The sequence below is a fragment of the Synchiropus splendidus genome, chromosome 18 (genome assembly GCF_027744825.2).
Source record: "Synchiropus splendidus isolate RoL2022-P1 chromosome 18, RoL_Sspl_1.0, whole genome shotgun sequence".
Lineage (NCBI taxonomy): Eukaryota > Metazoa > Chordata > Actinopteri > Syngnathiformes > Callionymidae > Synchiropus > Synchiropus splendidus.
The window spans coordinates 7,284,601-7,302,693 of NC_071351.1; the positions used below are offsets into that span (position 1 = coordinate 7,284,601).

General features: G+C 52.9%; 1 protein-coding gene across 1 annotated transcript; it reads left to right on the forward strand.

The window, feature by feature from the left end:
- The first annotated feature begins 5,977 nt into the window (after positions 1-5,977).
- ngfa (nerve growth factor a (beta polypeptide)) lies at positions 5,978-16,202 on the forward strand. The gene is made up of 3 exons (XM_053849794.1): positions 5,978-6,123; positions 14,893-15,000; positions 15,427-16,202. Exon 3 carries the CDS (start codon positions 15,438-15,440, stop codon positions 16,200-16,202), a length of 765 nt encoding a protein of 254 aa, XP_053705769.1. The 5' UTR covers positions 5,978-6,123; positions 14,893-15,000; positions 15,427-15,437.
- The last annotated feature ends 1,891 nt before the right edge of the window (positions 16,203-18,093 follow it).

The following is an 18,093-nucleotide window of genomic DNA, read 5'->3' on the forward strand; positions in this document are numbered from 1 at the left end:
CTGACAGAGCTGTGGCACACCAGCGGGTTCCTGCCATCACATCAGCCGTTGTGTCTCCAGTGGAGCCGGCTCACTGAGGAGATGGAGAGAAGCTTCAAACTGGAGTCATCTTCCCAAACACTGGAGCTCACCTTCAGGACCTTCAGCCCCTTTCTTCAGCGCCTTCAGCATCTTCAACACCTTCAGGACCTTCAGCCCCTTCAGCACCATTTGGACCTTCAGCCCCTTCAGCACCTTCAGGACCTTCAGGATCTTCAGCACCTTCCTTCAGCATCTTCAACATCTTCAGGACCTTCAGTCCCTTCAGCACCTTCCTTCAGCATCTTCAACACCTTCAGGACCTTCAGCACCTTCCTTCAGCATCTTCAACGCCCTCAGGACCTTCAGCACCTTCAGGACCTTCAGCACCTTCCATGACCTTCACCTTCCATGGCCCTGGTCATCTGGCAGCATCAGTCTCCGACAGGAACCTTGTGTCGACCTAGGAGCAGAACAATGGCCAGAGTTGAGAGGCTTCTTCGTCCAGGTGAAAGGTCAGGGTTTAGTCCAAGTGAACCTTCAGGGCGTCCTCCTTCCCTGTGCTTCCTCCACAGTTGGACAGCTGCTCTGTGTGGCGGCTGATGTGAAGGTGCTCAGCGAGCTCCTCCAGCTCTTCAGCTGGTCACTTGCTTCACCTTTGGAACGGCTCACTTCCTGTCACTCCCAGGACGGGCTGTTCGACCCAGATGGCCCACGTCTCACGAGTGGGAGACTGCAGCAGCAGAGCCGAGTCAGTGTGTCGGCACCTGCTTGCTCACGCCATGTGGCTGCAGGAGTCCAGGACCAAGCCAGAATGGAATGATTATCGTGGAGGGCGGGGCCTCCACATCTTGTCCCACTTATGGGGCTTCCACGGAGCCGCCGCGGTGATGATGTCTGCCAAGTTCCAACCACCTAATAACACACTCCGCGTCTCAGTTTTTACAGGAAGCTGCAGACCTGACCTCCGACAAGGCTGGAACTGCAGAGCCAACACGGCAGCTGAGGTCTGGTCACATGGTGGAGATATATCGCCATGGCGACGCGGGCCCTGCTCCTCTGTCTGAGCTGTGAGATCTTGGGAGAGCGTTTTGGTTGCAGAGATTCAGAGGTGGGACGTTCTGTCGGTGGCTCTGACACAGAAACATGTTGCTGGAGAATGAGGAGCTGTGAAGGACGAGGAGAGCAGTGGCTGGGATGCTTCCAGAAGCACAGGCCAGTGCGTGTGTGAGCGGGGTGGTAGCTCAAGGAGCCTCGTGTCAAAGGTCATTCAAGCTGAATTTGGCGCTGATGTCGACAGAAAGGAATCTCTCCATTCCAACCCAGTCGGGTTCTCAGAGGAAGCAGGGACCCGTTTGTCCTTCTGCAAAGCCAGACTCACTTCTCTCTTCACTTCCTGCCACCTCCACGAAGAAGAAGAAGAAGAAACATCTGAGGCCACAGGCAGAGCCAACGTACCTATTCCACAGTTGTGCATGAGGCTGGGCTGTGCCTTCTTCTCTCTTCTCTTCTCTTCTCTTCTCTTCTCTTCTCTTCTCTTCTCTTCTCTTCTCTTCTCTTCTCTTCTCTTCTCTTCTCTTCTCTTCTCTTCTCTTCTCTCCTGTCTTCTCCTCTATTGTCGTCCTCCTCTGTTCTTCTGTTCTCTTCTCTTCTCTCCTGTCTTCTCCTCTATTGTCGTCCTCATCTTCACTTCACTTCACTTCACTTCACTTCACTTCACTTCACTTCACTTCTCTTCTCTTCTCTCCTGTCTTCTCCTCTATTGTCGTCCTCATCTTCTCTTCTCTTCTCTTCTCTTCTCTTCTCTTCTCTTCTCTTCTCTTCTCTTCTCTTCTCTTCTCTCCTGTCTTCTCCTCTATTGTCGTCCTCATCTTCTCTTCTCTTCTCTTCTCTTCTCTTCTCTTCTCTTCTCTTCTCTTCTCTTCTCTCCTGTCTTCTCCTCTATTGTCGTCCTCATCTTCTCTTCTCTTCTCTTCTCTTCTCTTCTCTTCTCTTCTCTCCTGTCTTCTCCTCTATTGTCGTCCTAATCTTCTCTTCTCTTCTGTCTTCTCCTCTATTGTCGTCCTCATCTTCTCTTCTCTTCTCTTCTCTTCTCTTCTCTTCTCTTCTCTTCTCTCCTGTCTTCTCCTCTATTGTCGTCCTCATCTTCTCATCTCTTCTCTTCTCTCCTGTCTTCTCCTCTATTGTCGTCCTCATCTTCTCTTCTCTTCTCCTCTATTTTCATCCTCCTCTATTCTTCTCTTCTCTTCTCCTATCTTCTCTATTCCCCTCTATTCTTCCCCTCTATTCTCCTCCTCCTCATGATGTCCTTGCACTATATTCAGGTGAGAAATAGAAACTGTACGTGTCCTGCTGTGAGAATGGTGTGGAACTGTGAATCCACCATTGTTTGCTTCTGCCTGCATCATTCACACAAGGCTTAAAGCCAGCGTTTCTTGTGCCCTCTCAATAAGAGTCATGGAACCATGGGAAGGTGAGGCTCCGTTGAGCTGAGCAAGAACAGGTCCAGGTCCAGCGCTTGATGTGTCCGACCTCCAGCCGACTGCCGCCACCAAGGCTCAGCTTTCACTTCCTGCCCGGGAAAAGTGTTTCAGATGAGTCGGCGCTGGAACCAACCGCCGGCGCTGCCACCGCAACTAATGATTTCCATTTTTAGGTGAGTCACTGAATCACGGAGACGAGTGCAGCAGTGAGTCACAGAGGCCTTGACTTCCTCATGTGCCAGACACAAACGTCAACACGAGGCTTCACGGCGACGCAGGAGACAGGCTGTGTTGGGACTTGTGCATGTGTGTGTGTGTGCGTATGTGTGTGTGTGTGTGTGTGTGTAGGAATGTGGAGGATGAGTGTGCAGGTTGACACAGTGGAACCTCTTGAAAAGACTCACCAAAGCCGATCCAGCTGCCGCTTTGTTCCTCTCCCAGGTGTCTCTTCTTCAGTCCCACTCTGGGAGAGGAGGTGAGTGGAAGCAACACATGCTTCCATTTCCATCCTCGTCATCCTTTAGTCATGGTGAACGTCACCTCCAACATCCGTGCTCCACCACTGTCCCTGTGGTTTGATGCTTCAGCATGATGCCCTCGGCATGTGGTTCCCAGTTTGCTCTTGCTCTCCAGTGTTTGTCGCATCTGGGAGGAGAAACAGGTTTGAGATGTTCTCCAGTGAAACACCTCCAATAATTCACAGTGGAGGGTGAGACAAGTCCTGAACTGCAGGAGACTTGATGTCCAGCGAAGACCTGACAGGAGACCAAGTCCCCACAGTCATGGAACTGACTTGGACCTGCGGGCGCGGGCGAGAGCCCAGAGACTTCCTGCTGCTGGAAGCTTCCATGTGGGACGGAATGTTCTGACAGCTGCGCGTCCGAACATCAGTCTGGACACAAGCTGCCACCTTCAGTGAAGAAGAAGCTCAGGTTAGATCTTCAGCACGAGGAGCCATGAAATGTGAGGCTTCCTAGGCAAGAGAAGTGTGAGGAAGCAGTGCCATGACTTGGACACAGCAACAGATCAAGTGTGCGTGTAGCTACTGCTGTAGGTTCCAGTGTTCAAGGTGAGTGAAGCTGAAGGAGACTGGAGTGACCTGAACGTTCAGAGTGGAAACCTCCTAATGAGGGAAGCTCAGGAAGTTAGGCCAGCTAAAGCCACCTCACCCTCGTCTTCCTCACCGGCCCGCCAGTGTTGCACGGTGCTGGAGCTCTGGAGCAGACTGTCAGGGCTCCATCAGGAAGGTCCCATCTTCCTCTTCATTTCCCTTTGCTTTGAAAGGTCTGGCGTGTCAGAAGCTAATGTCAGAGCAGAGGAGAAAAGCACATCTTCAGGGGAGTTTCTCAAAAAAATGTGGATGCAATACTGGCCCCGGTGCGCCAAGCCAGTTTCATCATCTGACTTTCATCAGGGCTCTCGGTCGCAGCGGGATTCCGGCATTGTTGGCCACGACCCACCGAAGGAATGAAGACAAGATGTTGGCAGAGCTCTGGGCTCACAACTCTGGGAAAGGCTTGGACAAACAATGGTGGGAGAGGTGAGGGCTTCCTCGGCCGGGGCCTTCCCAAGCGCCGCACTGAGGCAGTGGGGCCGGCGCATGCCAGCGCGGCAGGCTCGTCCTTGGCAGGACAATGGCAGGATTCTGCCCAGCGAGACCGTGGGAGGAAGGGGACAGAAGAGTCAATGAGTGAAGAGGCTTCTGGGATGCGTCAGCGTGTAGGAGGAGCAGGCCTCTGACTCAACAATGCCCCGGGGAGCAGCCATTCAGCCGCCTCGCCGGCAACACACGCACAGCCACCGTGCAAACAGCGCAGAGTCAACAGAGACGCAGGTGAAGAAGGAAGGTCAGCTGGGTCTGAGCAGGTGGCAGCAGCAGCAGTGGTCCACGCTCACCCACTGGACTCACTTCTGATCATCAAATATATACTTCCAGTGTTGTGGTGCTCATCTTTATTGAGAGACTCCATTTTCTGTGCTGTTGTTTGTCATGCTTTTCGTGACACGTCAAATTTCCCCAGTGAGGCGAGAATAAAGCTGATCTCAGCTCCAAACGCTGAGCCTCACTCCATGAAAACACCTTTGCAGCGGACGTTCACCGAAGGAAAAACATCATTCTCACCAGGTGAAAAAGTTTTGGAACAAGATCCACCAAAACCTCAGCGAGGTCCCCGTGCTTTTGAGAGGTGAGGGGTTCGGAAGGTAACGCACCCCAAGACGCGATGCTCTGGAGTTGGAAGGAAGATGACTGGCTGCCGTCCTTACAAGCCTGAGTGACGGTGCTCCGAGTCGGAGACTGAGCCTCAGATCGCTTCCATAAATCAACCAATTTGTGCAGCAAACCTGCTCGACGGCTTATAAACCCGCTAATCCTGGGATGAAACAAACAAGACGCGGCGTCTTCCAGAAAGATGCCCGGCAGCTGCTGGTGGAAAATGATGACTGGCTCCCCCGCTGAGATGAAAGAGATGAGGTGTCCTCACTCTTCTTGTCTCCAGCCCTGTCAAGTGCTTTCACACGCCAGCTGGAACAGAATCACCCGTCAGGTGCACTCTGCTTTCCTCCCGCAGTCCGAGAACAGGTGACTGGGGTCACAGCCACATTCACACTTGGGCTGAAACGTGAGGAGTCCAGCTCCCTCATGAGCCTCCCGCTCCCCCCCCACCTAAACCAAGCCTGAGGTGGAGCGCGGGGTCAGAGTCCCTGGGCTGGGGTTTCCCCTTTCACAGGGCGGGTTCGACTGTGACACTCACTCACACGCTGGTGCGAGCTTCACACGCAGATCACGCTGTGGGGAAATGCCCACTTGGGTTGGGGGTCAGGGGGAGACAGCCAGCCAAGCTTCTCAAGTTAGCTCCGGCGTTGTTCCTCGCTCCGGCAGCCGGTGACAGGGAAGCGACGTCGGCAGCTGAAGCCAAAAAGTGCAAGGAATTCAGCGGCAGACAGGGTGAAAGCCACACACAAGCTTTGCTTTCACTCACTGCTTCTCTGTCAACTCTGCGCCCGGGGCGGCGACAGCGATACGGTCCGAGGCGGCGCAACACACAGAGCCAGGTGAAATGAGCCAACGACGCCCCAGCAAGAGAGAGGCCTGGCTGTCAGACACCTGGGGCGACACATCACATCCATTCATGTTCCCAGCGGCCCTCGCTCCACCAGAGGCCAGTGGCCTGACGCACCACTGTCACCTTCCTCGGCAGATCCGCCGGACACTCAGAGTAGAGCACATCTGCTTCAAATACAATGGGAAGGGAGACCGGAGGTGTGCTGACGTCACCAGAATGGGAAAGTTCTGTCTCCAGCCAGCGAGGTGCTAACGATGAGCAGCTGCGCGTGTTTTTCCACGGCGGCAGCGGCGGCGGCGGCGGTGGTGGGCGGGAGGTCGGCACTAGGACCTGCTGCATCAGGAGGGAGGGCGCAGCGCCGGGAGTCCTCTCGCCAAACTTTTTTTCAACAATCCATTTCCCAAAGAGAGTGGGAGGAGGACAGGCAGACGCCGATGGCCCGGGACCAGGGACCCAGGGTTTGAAGACCGACACCGAGAGGAAGCGTGTGGACTGGCAGGCGGGTGGAATATAAGGGCTTCCCCTGGGACCTTTCACCAGAGGAGACAGGAGCAGAGGTGAGTGCTGCCTTCACCTGCAGGCTGGCCTGTTTGCAAGTGAAAGTGGAGCTGCTAAATTTGGACTGAGCGGCTGGTTCGTCCAGAGCTGTCATTCCAGCTGACGGTAGGCGCAACAGTGGCGCTTGTTTTTGGACGTGGGGCCGCTCCTGACCCCGAGCAGGAGGCAGGGAAGTTCATGTCGGCGGTTCTTCAAACGTCAGTGAGAAGCCAAACTGCTGGGACTCCTTCGCTCTCCCTCTGTTTCTCCCTCTCCGCTCACGTTACACAAGCCTCCATCGATCAGCTCCGATGTCCGACCTGAGGCGCGCCGTGATAGCAAGGCGTGGCCCGCTCCCTGACGTGCGCCCGTGTTTGGATGAGCGGTTCTTCACTGGACCCGCTCCGACCTGGGGATTCCATCGATCCTTTGACAGCGGAGGAATGGCACCAAAGTAGTGACAATTGCATTCCAAACAGAGTCGTCACGATCAGTTTCAGTCCGTTTGTGGTGGAATGAGAGAAGAATCCGCAGCAGGATTCAGCTGTAAAACGAAGAGAAATAGACTCCACACTGTTGGTCTAGAGCGGAGTGTAAAACGGAGCTGGTCTTGGACCTGACATTGACACCTTTGAGTGTCACCTTGTTGACTTGAAAGGGGCTCGTTCATTGCTGACACGTCACTTCCTGTGCTCAGACGCAGCCATACAGCCACGAGCATCAGTAGCATGGCTGCAGGTCCAGAAAAGCGCCGACAACCTGGGTCCGTCCCAGTGAAGACGGGCTCAGGTGTGTGGGGACAGGACACCAGCCTCTGTGGGGGCCAGAGAAACCAGGTCAGGTGCGAGTCAACTGGGCTGATCCTGTCATAGTCCAGGGACGTCTGGGCCTCTTAACTCCACCTGCTGCCCCTGCCACCTCAGGCCGCTGCTTAGCCACAGCCAGTGGCGCTTGTCACCAACTTTTTCAAACCCAGGCAACTTTTAAACAAAAAAACCCAGTTGTAGATGAATGATGATTATACATTATATAATAATATATAAGTTAGATATTATAATGCTAAAATGCCAGTGAGTGATGTGATTTTTGTCAGAGAGGAAAGACGATTGAGTTGAATATTTCATAAAGTTTGGTGCACTCTGTGACTTCAGAGGCAATATATAACGTAGTAAACGTGTGTGGGGGGGTGGGGGGGGACAGATGGACAGTGTTGGTTTCCACGCACAGACAAAGATGTCTGTGATTATTCATGACCCTCTCAGGTTTCCCTTTGAAGCTGAATTACAGCTTTCCCTATGTTCGCATCCGTGTGTGTCGGTGTGGGCATGTTTTGCCGTACATCAGAGGACATTTTGGCCTGTCCTCACAAGGTTTGGAGTTGTGGTTTCAAGGTTTGGCTCCGAGTCCTGGTTCAGGTGAGCCATGTGTTTTGGATGGCTCCAGGCTGGGGAAAGGGTGATGGCCATGAGAGGTCCTCACAAGGATAGAGAGCCACAACTGTGTGTGTGTGTGTGTGTGCACAGAAAGCAAAGTGACTCGGGTGAAACACAATCTTGCTGGACAGTTTCACGTACATCTTGAAGCACCTCACCATCTCATCTCTGCTGCTCAGTCAAAGAACTTTGATGTTGCGAGCAACAGTCAGTGGGAGATATGTGTGGAATGTGCCTTTCTCTTTGTTTATGAGGTGCCGGTGAAACCAACACCGCACCATGCTGATCCACGTGTGCATCAGCGCTGTGGTGCTGGGCTTGAGCTCCGTGCTCCAGATGGAAGCGCTGCACTTTGCTGCGGCTCGCGCCTGTACGGGGTCCAACGTCTTTGAGATGAACGCTCTCGAGACTTGCCTCCGTCATCAGACGCCCCCTAGTGTCTGGGAATCCTCTAAGGAACCCTGACCAACTCCAGACAGGGTTGCTATGGTAACTAAGACAGAGCTAGGGACTGGACTCAGCCTGCTGTGGACGGAGGAGATGAACTCCCTGGAGGCCGGGGGTTGTCATGTGATCTCCAAACTGAGGAACATCATAGGAGCCACTCTGGACCAAAGTGAAGCGCAGAAGATCCGGTACTCAGCGTGTGCTTCCATGTCGGACCCAGTATCAGGCCATGTTCCCAACAATCTCGGGTCAGAACTACTTTTTTCTGTTGTCTGACCATGATGGTCCTGAAAGTCCAGGTGAGGTCGGCCTGCACCTGGTCCCTGTGTCAGCCAGCTGGGAGAGTGAGAGTGAGTAACGGCTCTAATGTCACTTCTTTCTGAGTCTGCTCGGTGTGTTCAGCAGTACTTGAGCAAGACCTTGGGGTCAAGAGACGTTCAGGGGTTTTACACAATGCACATGTGTGCAGAACAGACGGTTTGGAGGATCCAGAATCCAGAGATGTAGAGAAGTGTGGACTGTGGACCTGTGTTCGGGGAGAAACCAGGAAGAGGATCAGTGGTTGGGTGACTTGCTTCTCTGCGCTCAGAATGGGGTCAGAACATCTGGTGTAAAGTGAACCAGCTGACGTGTTCGGCGTGGCAGGGTAAAAGGTCGGGGGTCACGTTTGTGTTTGGGAAGGAGAAACGGGTTCAGCAAAGGTCGGGTGCCAAGACTTGACAATGGCCTGCTTCCCTGCTAAACCCCCTCCAAACATCCTCAGATGTTTAGACTCTGAGTTGTTGACCGCCGCTGTTGTTTGACAGTTGGGCCGTAACGTCAAAACGTGGCCTCAGTTTGGGTTCACCCCCGCAGAAGGAGCTGGGTGGTGATTGGCAGTGTAAAATTGCAGGTCAAGCTTTGGCTGCTCTGATTGACGCAGTGGCGTCAAGTGTAGGATCAACGTCAACAGATGTTTCTGAGCGTGAGGCTCAACTCTCAAAACCAGCTGGTTGAGCTGCGGCCTTCCGTCGTGCAAACCTCCAGAACATGTCGGCACGCGGAGATGAAGAGAGGCAGACAGAAGCTTCGTGTTTGATCAAACCTCAGACTGAAACACCATGAATGTGAGGGATACTACAAGTGTGAGCTGGGACTTCATCTGTTTGTTTGCTGTGTGCGTACATGTGACGTCAGGACACACGCCTCCTTCTCCTGCCTGGACTTGACGCTCATCCACGGAGCAGGAATACCTGGAAGAGTGAATGGAGCCGAGGCCGTGCAGAGAGCGTGCTGCAGTGACGAACATCTCGGCGTCAGGCCGAGGAACCGCGGCGGCGCGGCAGGAATGTGCTCTGTGTTTGTGTTGGAGTCCCATCAAACGCACCTTTGCCCCGAGGACACCAGCGATGACACGTACATGCACTTAGTGAGATGAAGCTGCACGATGGTCCTGGCACATGGCCCTGACAGCAGGAGGAATGTTGCCAGTTCTGCTGAAGAAGCTGCTCCATCATGAGGAGTCGACGCACCGTGACACTGTAGGAAGTCGTCCCTCACAGCTCGACTCCCTCCCAACCTAAACATGTGGGGCGAGCGGCGCGCCACGTGGAATGCTGCTCAGGGACGGAGGATAGGCCTGGGAGGTCCCAGTGAGACAGGTGGTTGCCATCGCTCGCAGCTAAGGGGGGGCGGGGGGGCTCCAGAGAGATGACGGAGCGATGTTCAGACCACACAGATCTGAGATGACGCCGAGTCCAAGACCGTGGTGACCTCGTAGAAGACGAGGTTAAAGAGCCATTTGGCACCTCAGGAAGTCTTGGTCAGCCAGAGCAGCAATGAGCTAGCGGCAGTTTCCTGTGTGCGCTGCTGAGCTGCTCTTTACGGCTTCAGGCGGTTTTTGGTCAGACGCGTGTGGCGACACCATTCACCTCCCTCCGCTGACTCATGAAGGCCATCCAAGATTGAGAGCTTCCACTGAAGGCGTCTGCGGCTGTGGCCCCCACTGCTCCGTCGCTGCTCCGAGGGAGGCCTTCACAGGCCGCAATAAAACGGCACGGCAGGAAGCCACCATCGTCTGCAGTGAGAAGTGTGTAAGACAAATGGTGACATGAAACCAAAGCAGAATCATGAGCAGCAGAGTGGGTCACCTTAAACATGGAGGTTTGAGTTCAGAACGAACCAGAAACCTCCTGCTGAGAAGTGCGCGGACACCCTGGAAAGGGCCCAGTCAAATCACAGGAATGGAAACGTGAGACTCCGAATGAGGCCAGAAGATTTCACAGCAGATGCTCCTGTAACCCTGGTTGGCTTGTGTCGTGTTGTGTTGTCTCTGCACATCTCATGTGATGCTCTAAACAAATAGTCCTCGCCCCCGCTCCTCACTCGCTGTGTGACTTGTGCCTACCTTCACTTCCGACGCTGCCTGACCTTTGTTTCGGTCTAGTCGTGTTCACCAAGTTCCCTTCCCTCCTTCTCTGCGCCGCGCCCTCTTGGATTCCGTCCTCAAATCCCTCAGCGAGCGCCTCTCTCCTACGGTCAATATGGACGCCCTCCACTCTGCTGCACGCTCATCTTTTCTATTCTCTCACCGGATTAGACACGTCTCCATTGCTCAGCTGTGTCATAAGGCTTCAGGAGGAGCGTCTGCCGTTGAGGAATCGGCATCACGGCTGAGTCCTGTCATTTGGCTGGTGTTAGAGAGAGTGCAGTTCTTCATGTCGGTCTCATGAGTCGATGGCGAGTTGTCGTGAGAGCAGAAAAAAGTAGTTCTGACCTTAGCGTTGAACCCCATCCACAGTTGAGTGGAAGAGGACCCTCACAGTTCCTCAGGAGGTTCACATTTGAGAACCGTCAGAGGAAAGGAGTTGGGCCATTTGGTGACGTCCAGTTCCAACGTTTCTCACGAAAACCATCCAGTGTTTCACGGAAATTGGTGCCTCTTCTCGGTATTGGCCATGTGATCACTGGACAGTCCTGCTCTCAACCGAGACCATGTTTACTTTGGAGGAGTCCCACCAACACCACAGAGACTGAATCTTGCCAGGATGACAAACTATTCCTTGACTGTGTTTCACCTCCGGGCCAGGCAGTAATGAAGTCAGGAATCTGCTTGGTCTCATGACTTTGGCTCAATGGAAGCCGCCAGCTGGACTGGAGCAGCGCTCCAAGATGTTGCTTGGTTGTGTAACCGGATTACGGGATGAGTTTTCAATCCAGTTGTATCTCCTCCCTATTTCTGCTCAGGTTCCCAAAGTTCTGCCTCTGGGAACAGAAGATGGGCCGTGGAATTCTGCTGCTGCACCACTCGCCTGATACTTGTTTCCCACAAACAGCAACGTGTGATTTGGAATCGGCAGAACTGAACGGAAACCTCCTGTGATTGGTCGGGAATTTGGGCGGTTTCATCTGTGGCTTGAACTGAAGACGGAGACGAGGATTCTGCTCTCATGCCTCCCTTCACAGGCCGCTGCTGAGTCAGCAAACTATTTAAGCCTAATGTAAAGATTTACAAACCCGGTGGCGCCAACCACACGCACGCGGACTCGTAAAACCCACAATTCTTGATTCCCCCCGACCGAGTGGCACCAGGTTCATTTGCAAATTTATTACCGGTGAATGTGTTTGAAGTGGCTGCTCGTGAAGAGGTTTCCAGGTCTGGCTGGCAGCTAAGTGGACGTGTGGAGAACGTCGTTCAGCTGAGGTGACGGAAAGGTCATTTCACCCAAACCTGCTCGTAGCTGGTGTGGTCACTTGACGTCTGTCAGGGGGTGGAGTCAGAGGTGTGCGGTGAAGTGTGTCGTTCCTCCCAGTCAGTCGCTGACAATGTGTCAGTCCTCACAACGCGAGTACATTCAGGAGGAAAAACATTGACTCGTGTTGTTTCATTCATTTCCTGGTCTGAGCACGGACATCCTAACATCTGCGTAGCTTCTCAGGTCTTCAGAGACTTCATTTGCTTCCTGACTTGATGTCTGGAATTCGGACTTGACGCTGCAGAGCGTGTTGTGGAGGCCGCCTTGTGACTTTAGTGAGCTGTGGAAACAGACATGTCTCAGACGGAGAACATTTATTGGCTTCATAAAATCACAAGGTGTTGTTTTGCTCCGACAAGAGCATCACTTCGTTCTCCAAGTGAAACCCTCTCTGATCTCAGCTGTCAGAGTGGATGGGTTCAGGTTCAGGTTCAAATCCTGCTCGACTTGTTTGCTTGGCTCCACTCAGTTTCAGTGGGAATGTCTGCTTTCCAGCGTGTCCTCTGCTCATATGACCGTGACACGTTCGTCTTTAAACAGGTTTGTTTTGCTGCCGCGGTCATGATTTCCGGCCTCTGACAGAGGAGGAACTTGGCCGCAGCGTCGATGAGAGATACTGTGAAAGTGTTTACCTTCCTGCCGCCACCGCTTTTGTCCCCTGACGGCGACTCGTTCTCACCCCCTCATCGTCGTTTGTTTGCCCCTCAGCATCTCTTAACATGAGAGAAAGGACAGCCGGCCATGCGAGCTCATGAGGACGGCGGGCGCCGCTCTGCAGAAGCGCTCGTGGTTCAGAGCTCAGAGCCCCAGGTGTTCACCAGGTGAACGCTCACACATGACTCGTGGAAGTGACGTTGCCGGAAACCTTACGACAGATCAGAAGTAAAGCAGCGCCCCAGTGGTATCAGCAGTCTGTCCAAACATGGGGCTCCTCCATGTGGCCCTGGTTTGACCCTGCCCCTCGATCAGAACCACAGATGTTGTCCGGGAGAACACGTGTGGCGTGAACGTAATCGGCACTTTGATATCCAAAGCTTGAGTCTCACAGTTGAGATTCATTCCGCCTCCAGATTGTTTTCAGTGACACAACCAGTGTGACTGGACTCGGTCAGTGTCTCCAGTGACCTTGGCCATGATGGTGATCTCACATGTCCCAGGTTTTCAAAGCAGTTTTCCTGGACTGTGACAGAGATGGGGGCGGGGGTCAAAGGTCATGTTGAGGTGAGCATCTGTGTCTTCCCAGGAGTGAGCTGTGAGGAAGAGACGACTGACTCCAGACAGAACAGGATGATGTGGGTATGGTTTTTGTGCCTGTGAAGATAAACTCCAGAAGTCATGACATATATAGATCAACCCCACCGTGACTCCAGTGCAGAGCTTGAATTTCCTTATTTTGCTCAGTAATGTGGACTCAAAGAAGCAAGTGCTAACTTGTTTTTACCATGCGCAAGTGCTGGTGCTCTTTCGCTTCGATTGATTTACAGTGTCGGAATACTCATTTCAGAGTCACAATTTTGTCCTGGACGTCACATTCTCAGGCCTGTCTTCACTTTCCAACCTTCTACCTTTACGTTGACGGACTTCGAACATCACCATGTTGAGAATCATTTTCACGGGGAAGTCCCTGTGGTTCGTGACAGGACAATTGTAAAGGTGGCCTCAGAGTTCTTGGTGCGGCTGTGGTCTACTGTTAGCAGACAGGTGAGGCGTGAGGACGTGGGTGGGCGGAGTCAGACACCAGCTCGCTGGTTGCTGGTGCCACTGCTTCTGACGGACTCAGGGTGCTGACCTCTGAGCCCTCCTGCATCAGCCCACTGCTGGTCTGGTCTGGAGACCATCTGTGGGCGTGTGAATGTGCGTGTCCAGGCCAAATACCCAGACAAGTGGCTCAGTGCGTCCACAACATAGGCCCAATTGTTTTTCAAGGATCTTGCCGTGCAAATGAAAGTTTGAGAGTGTAAAACTGGTCTGAAGGTCAGGCAGGTCAGCTCTCCAGAGCTCTGTCAAGCTACCATTCCAGCTGTTCCGCTGTCGGAGCGGAAGCAGTGGCCTCCTGCAGCAGTGGGCCACGAACCCCTGCTGTCCATCACGGAGTTTTACTGTCGGACACGTTGGAAAGCAGCATGGTCGACCGCGACACATTCCATCAGTGAGCTATTAGCATCAGAAACGCCACCTCTGTCAGTTGAAAAAGTCATGGCACCACATGTTCACTGGGACCTTCAAAAACCATACGTTAAATAAAGAAGAATCCAGTCACAAGCGGCGCCACATGGCGTTGCGGCTGCTGCAGAGGAGCCTGTCGTGCGCTGCCAGGGTTTAACAGTCATGTGGTCAGGGCGTCACTGCTCCAGTGGTCTCCACCAGCTTCCTCCTTCTGCAGCTTCACACTTCAGAGCGGGTGTCAAATGCTATGCAATGCAGGGTTTGATGACATCATGAAACACCTGCCGTCATTGAAGCCTTGCAGCTGCTGTGCTCGTATTGCGGACGACACCGCCCCCTATTGGGGATCCTTAGCAATAACAAGAAACGAATTTGTCCTGTATTTCACCATGACATTTCAGAACTACTCAGCCACTTGAGGAGTGGAAACGAAATCCCTCCACCTGGAGCTAGGTCTGACCCGTGGCGCCCGCTCATGACAAGGTGCTGCTCCACTCTCCAGGCTCTGCTGGTTGAAATGGCTCATGTTGTTGCTGCTGGGCTCACAGATATCAGAAGTGCGCCCTCTACATGACCTCTCACACGCTGGTGTTCTGCTGCAATAAGCTTCCAACTCTCAGGAAGCTCAGTGGAGCCGCGAGCCCCTGGTGTGTTGCAGTGACGGAGCTGAGAGAGGAACCTGCATGTGAACATCCTGACCCCCGTGACCTTCAGGATGGAAGCATGCAGACTATCTGGGCAGACATCCTGACACGCAGACGCAGCTTGAAATGAAATGAGGTGTGGGATGCTGCACATTCCTGTGGAGCTAAACACGGCGCCTAGCATGTGTGAGAGAGATGACGGTGATGAAGGTAAACTGTGTACGTCTGCGTGACCCCCGCCCCACACAGTGTGTCAGTGAAAGGGATAAACAGAACCTAAAACTGCAGGCTTTGCCTTATCTTCAACATGAGGATGGTTCTGGGTGCAGCACTGCAGACATGTGTGAAATGTTTGTGTCTTCCAGAGCCCAGGTTCAGGGGGTCCAGAGGGCAGGCATGAGGGGCCCGGCCTGCACTGGAGTCTGGCTCTAGAGTCCGCCAGGGCTCCCACTTCAACTGGACACATTCCACAGGTAAACACCGCCGCTCAGAGTGAGGGATGCTCCGATCAGGGTCTTTGCTGCCGTTCACCACCGGTTGAAATGATGAGACCTCCTGAGTCCATGATGTGAAAACATGAACCATTAAATCACTTTCATTCAGACACGTTTTTATATACCTCTTCAAGAAGGCAAACAAGATGTGCTGCATGTGCTGCAGGATGCTAACTTTACATGACAGACTGAAAGAAGCTCCACAGCAGACATGCTGCTGCTGAGTGAGTCGGGGCTTCATGAGAGCGCCAAGTGTCACGTGATCGGTTGTGGTGATCGGCAGTGACTGGTAGTGATCGGCCGATCACGATGTGTGACGGATCGATCGGAGCATCCCCAGTCATAATGCTGCCACCCTGCGCCCCCTTTTTCACACACCGTCTCTTCTTGCCGTGCTGGACTCAGGACGTGTGCCCATGAGGTCGTCACCACTGGTCCTGGTCCTCCTGATCGGTGTCCAGGCTGGACTGAACATGGGAGGTGGAGTGGCCCAGCATTCCGGGGCATCAGGCCACAGAGCGGCGCAGCAGCTTTCCCAGCACCACAGGACCAAGCGGCCTCATCGGGGTCACAAGCAGGACAGAGGCTCCACTTCCGTTCCAGTGGTGGACCCCAAGCTCTTCTCCAAGAGGCGCTACCGCTCCTCGCCGAGGGTGGTCTTCAGCGAGGTGGTCCCTTCTCACCACGCTCTGGAAGAGGAGGGGGGGCAGTGGCAGGGAGCGAGGGGGCCACGGGTCCGCCGCAGGGCACGGTCCCACACCATGCACAGAGGGGAGTACTCGGTGTGTGACAGCGTCAACACCTGGGTGGGCAACATGACCCGCGCCACGGACATCGCTGGGAACGAGGTGACCGTGCTGCCCAACGTCACCATCAACAACGTGGTGAAGAAGCAGTTCTTCTACGAGACCACCTGCATGTCCCCCACGCGCCGGGGCTCGGGGGCCACCCGCGGGGGGCGACCCGGGGGCCGCGCCGGCAAACAGGCCAAGCCCAGCACCTCGGGCTGCCTGGGCATCGACAGCCGCCACTGGAACTCCTACTGCACCAACACGCACATCTTCGTCAGCGCCCTCACCATCTTCAAGGAACGGACAGCCTGGCGCTTCATCCGCATCAACGCCGCCTGCGTGTGCGTCCTCAGCAGGAAGTCGTGGGCGGGGCGCGGGGTGGGACACTGACCGGCCGAGACCGCTTCTAACCACACACACGTTCTCCTGAACCGCCAATACTGTAGGAAGACACACACACACGCAACTCTGACCCCTGACCCCTCCTGACCCTACCTCAGTCCGAGTCCTGGTCCTGTTAACTTATGAGGACTGCGTGTCATATTTAAGGTTCAAACAGTCCACATATACAGAAGTGTACAGATACAAATGAGCTTTTCATCTTGTTGTGTTGTTGTTGTTGTTGTTGTTCATGCTGTTATTTATTAAACACCTCAGTACTTGCCTCGCTCGTCGTATCTTGTTGTGAAAACCAGCGACAAGTCTCACACCTCCGCTTCAAATGTTCAAGATTGATTCTGTTTGGTGCTGCGCTCTCTGGGATCGTTCAGACTGGAATGTGGTTCTGACACTTGTACCATCCTCTGCAAACCTGCTCGGCCGTAACGGATGCAGGAATGTTGCTGTGGAGCTTCGAAGTTCCTCTTTATACAAACGGAGAAAGATGGATGGAGTGTCATGTTTCCAGCTGCGCGGCAGAATTCCGCTCGTATTGGAGCACAGCTGTGCACGGGGTGCGTGGGTCGGTGCTTGCGGATCGCGCTCAAAAAGCAACAGATTCACCACGCATTTTCCTGTCGTTTTTAATGTTTAAAAACTCATTCTTGACACTCGTGCAGGTCTCGCGCGCTACAACTCAAGAATGTTCCGTTGCATTGGACGCTCTGTTCAAGCCGCCTGCGTCATTGTGAGCGTTTGTTAGGAAACACTGCCCTCAAGTGGTTAGTGGGCGTCAACGTTCAAATGCAAAAGCGCATATCCTCCTTGGAAACTCATTTAAAAGTTGACATTATCCCATCCAACATGGCTTTAGGATGTTAGAATTTACTTTTTTTTTTTTTATTATTAATGATCAAAAATACAAACATTTGCAAGAGAGTCTATTTTAAGGCAACAACATTGTGTTATGTTCGAGACAAAAGAAAGTGATAAATAACATTGATGGTGGCAGAATTAACCAGGATTTTATTTCTGGTGAAACAAAGGTGTCGAGCCTGACACAATAATTCTTCAAATATTTTTTTATATTTGCAATTTGTGTGCTGCGTCATTTAACTTCGATGAGATGTGCATTTCTATATTCATCAATATTTATTATTTGGCTGACGTTCTTAGCCTTGTTCTCCAATGTGGGGCGGAGAATGGAGGAGGACCGGGACTTTTAAATGTTTTTGAGAGGAGCCTTGGAGGTGACCCACGAAAGTGAGCTGGACGCGCCTGGAGCCTGGAGTTGGAGGAGTTCTGCCGAGGACAGACGTGAGTCAGGTTGACTCTGACCCGGATATCTTGAAGACCTTTGTGAAAACCTCCTCTGAGAACTTCAGCCAGGTACCTTTTTATTTCTATTCTCCAATGACCTCTTAGGAGCAAAGGCCCCAAGCCACGACTCAAGCTTTGTTGGGCTTATTCATGGACGAGTTGGTTACTATTTTTGATGTTGGACTTTGTTATTGAGTGACATTTTCATTCGAGTATTGGATGGATATTTGTGTTTATATTTGTTTTTTATAAAGTTATTGAATATTCGAATGGCAGTTTTCCTATTGATATAATATAATATATTACCATATAATAAGGCAACAAACTTAAACCACAGCGAGAGGATGTTTTTGCACCAATAACTGACGCGTTCATGATGTGGCTTGACACTGGAAAATATCAGGACGAGTCCAGTTGAAAGTTCATGACCCGTCACAGTCTTTGTTCACCATCAAAATGTTGCTCATACTCGATCCACATTCCTGCTGACTTCTCTCCACTCATGGCTTCTAATTCGGTCTCTCTCCTGGATGCCGTCCAAGCCGTGACGACTGGTCGCATATCTGGAATCGAATGTATAAAT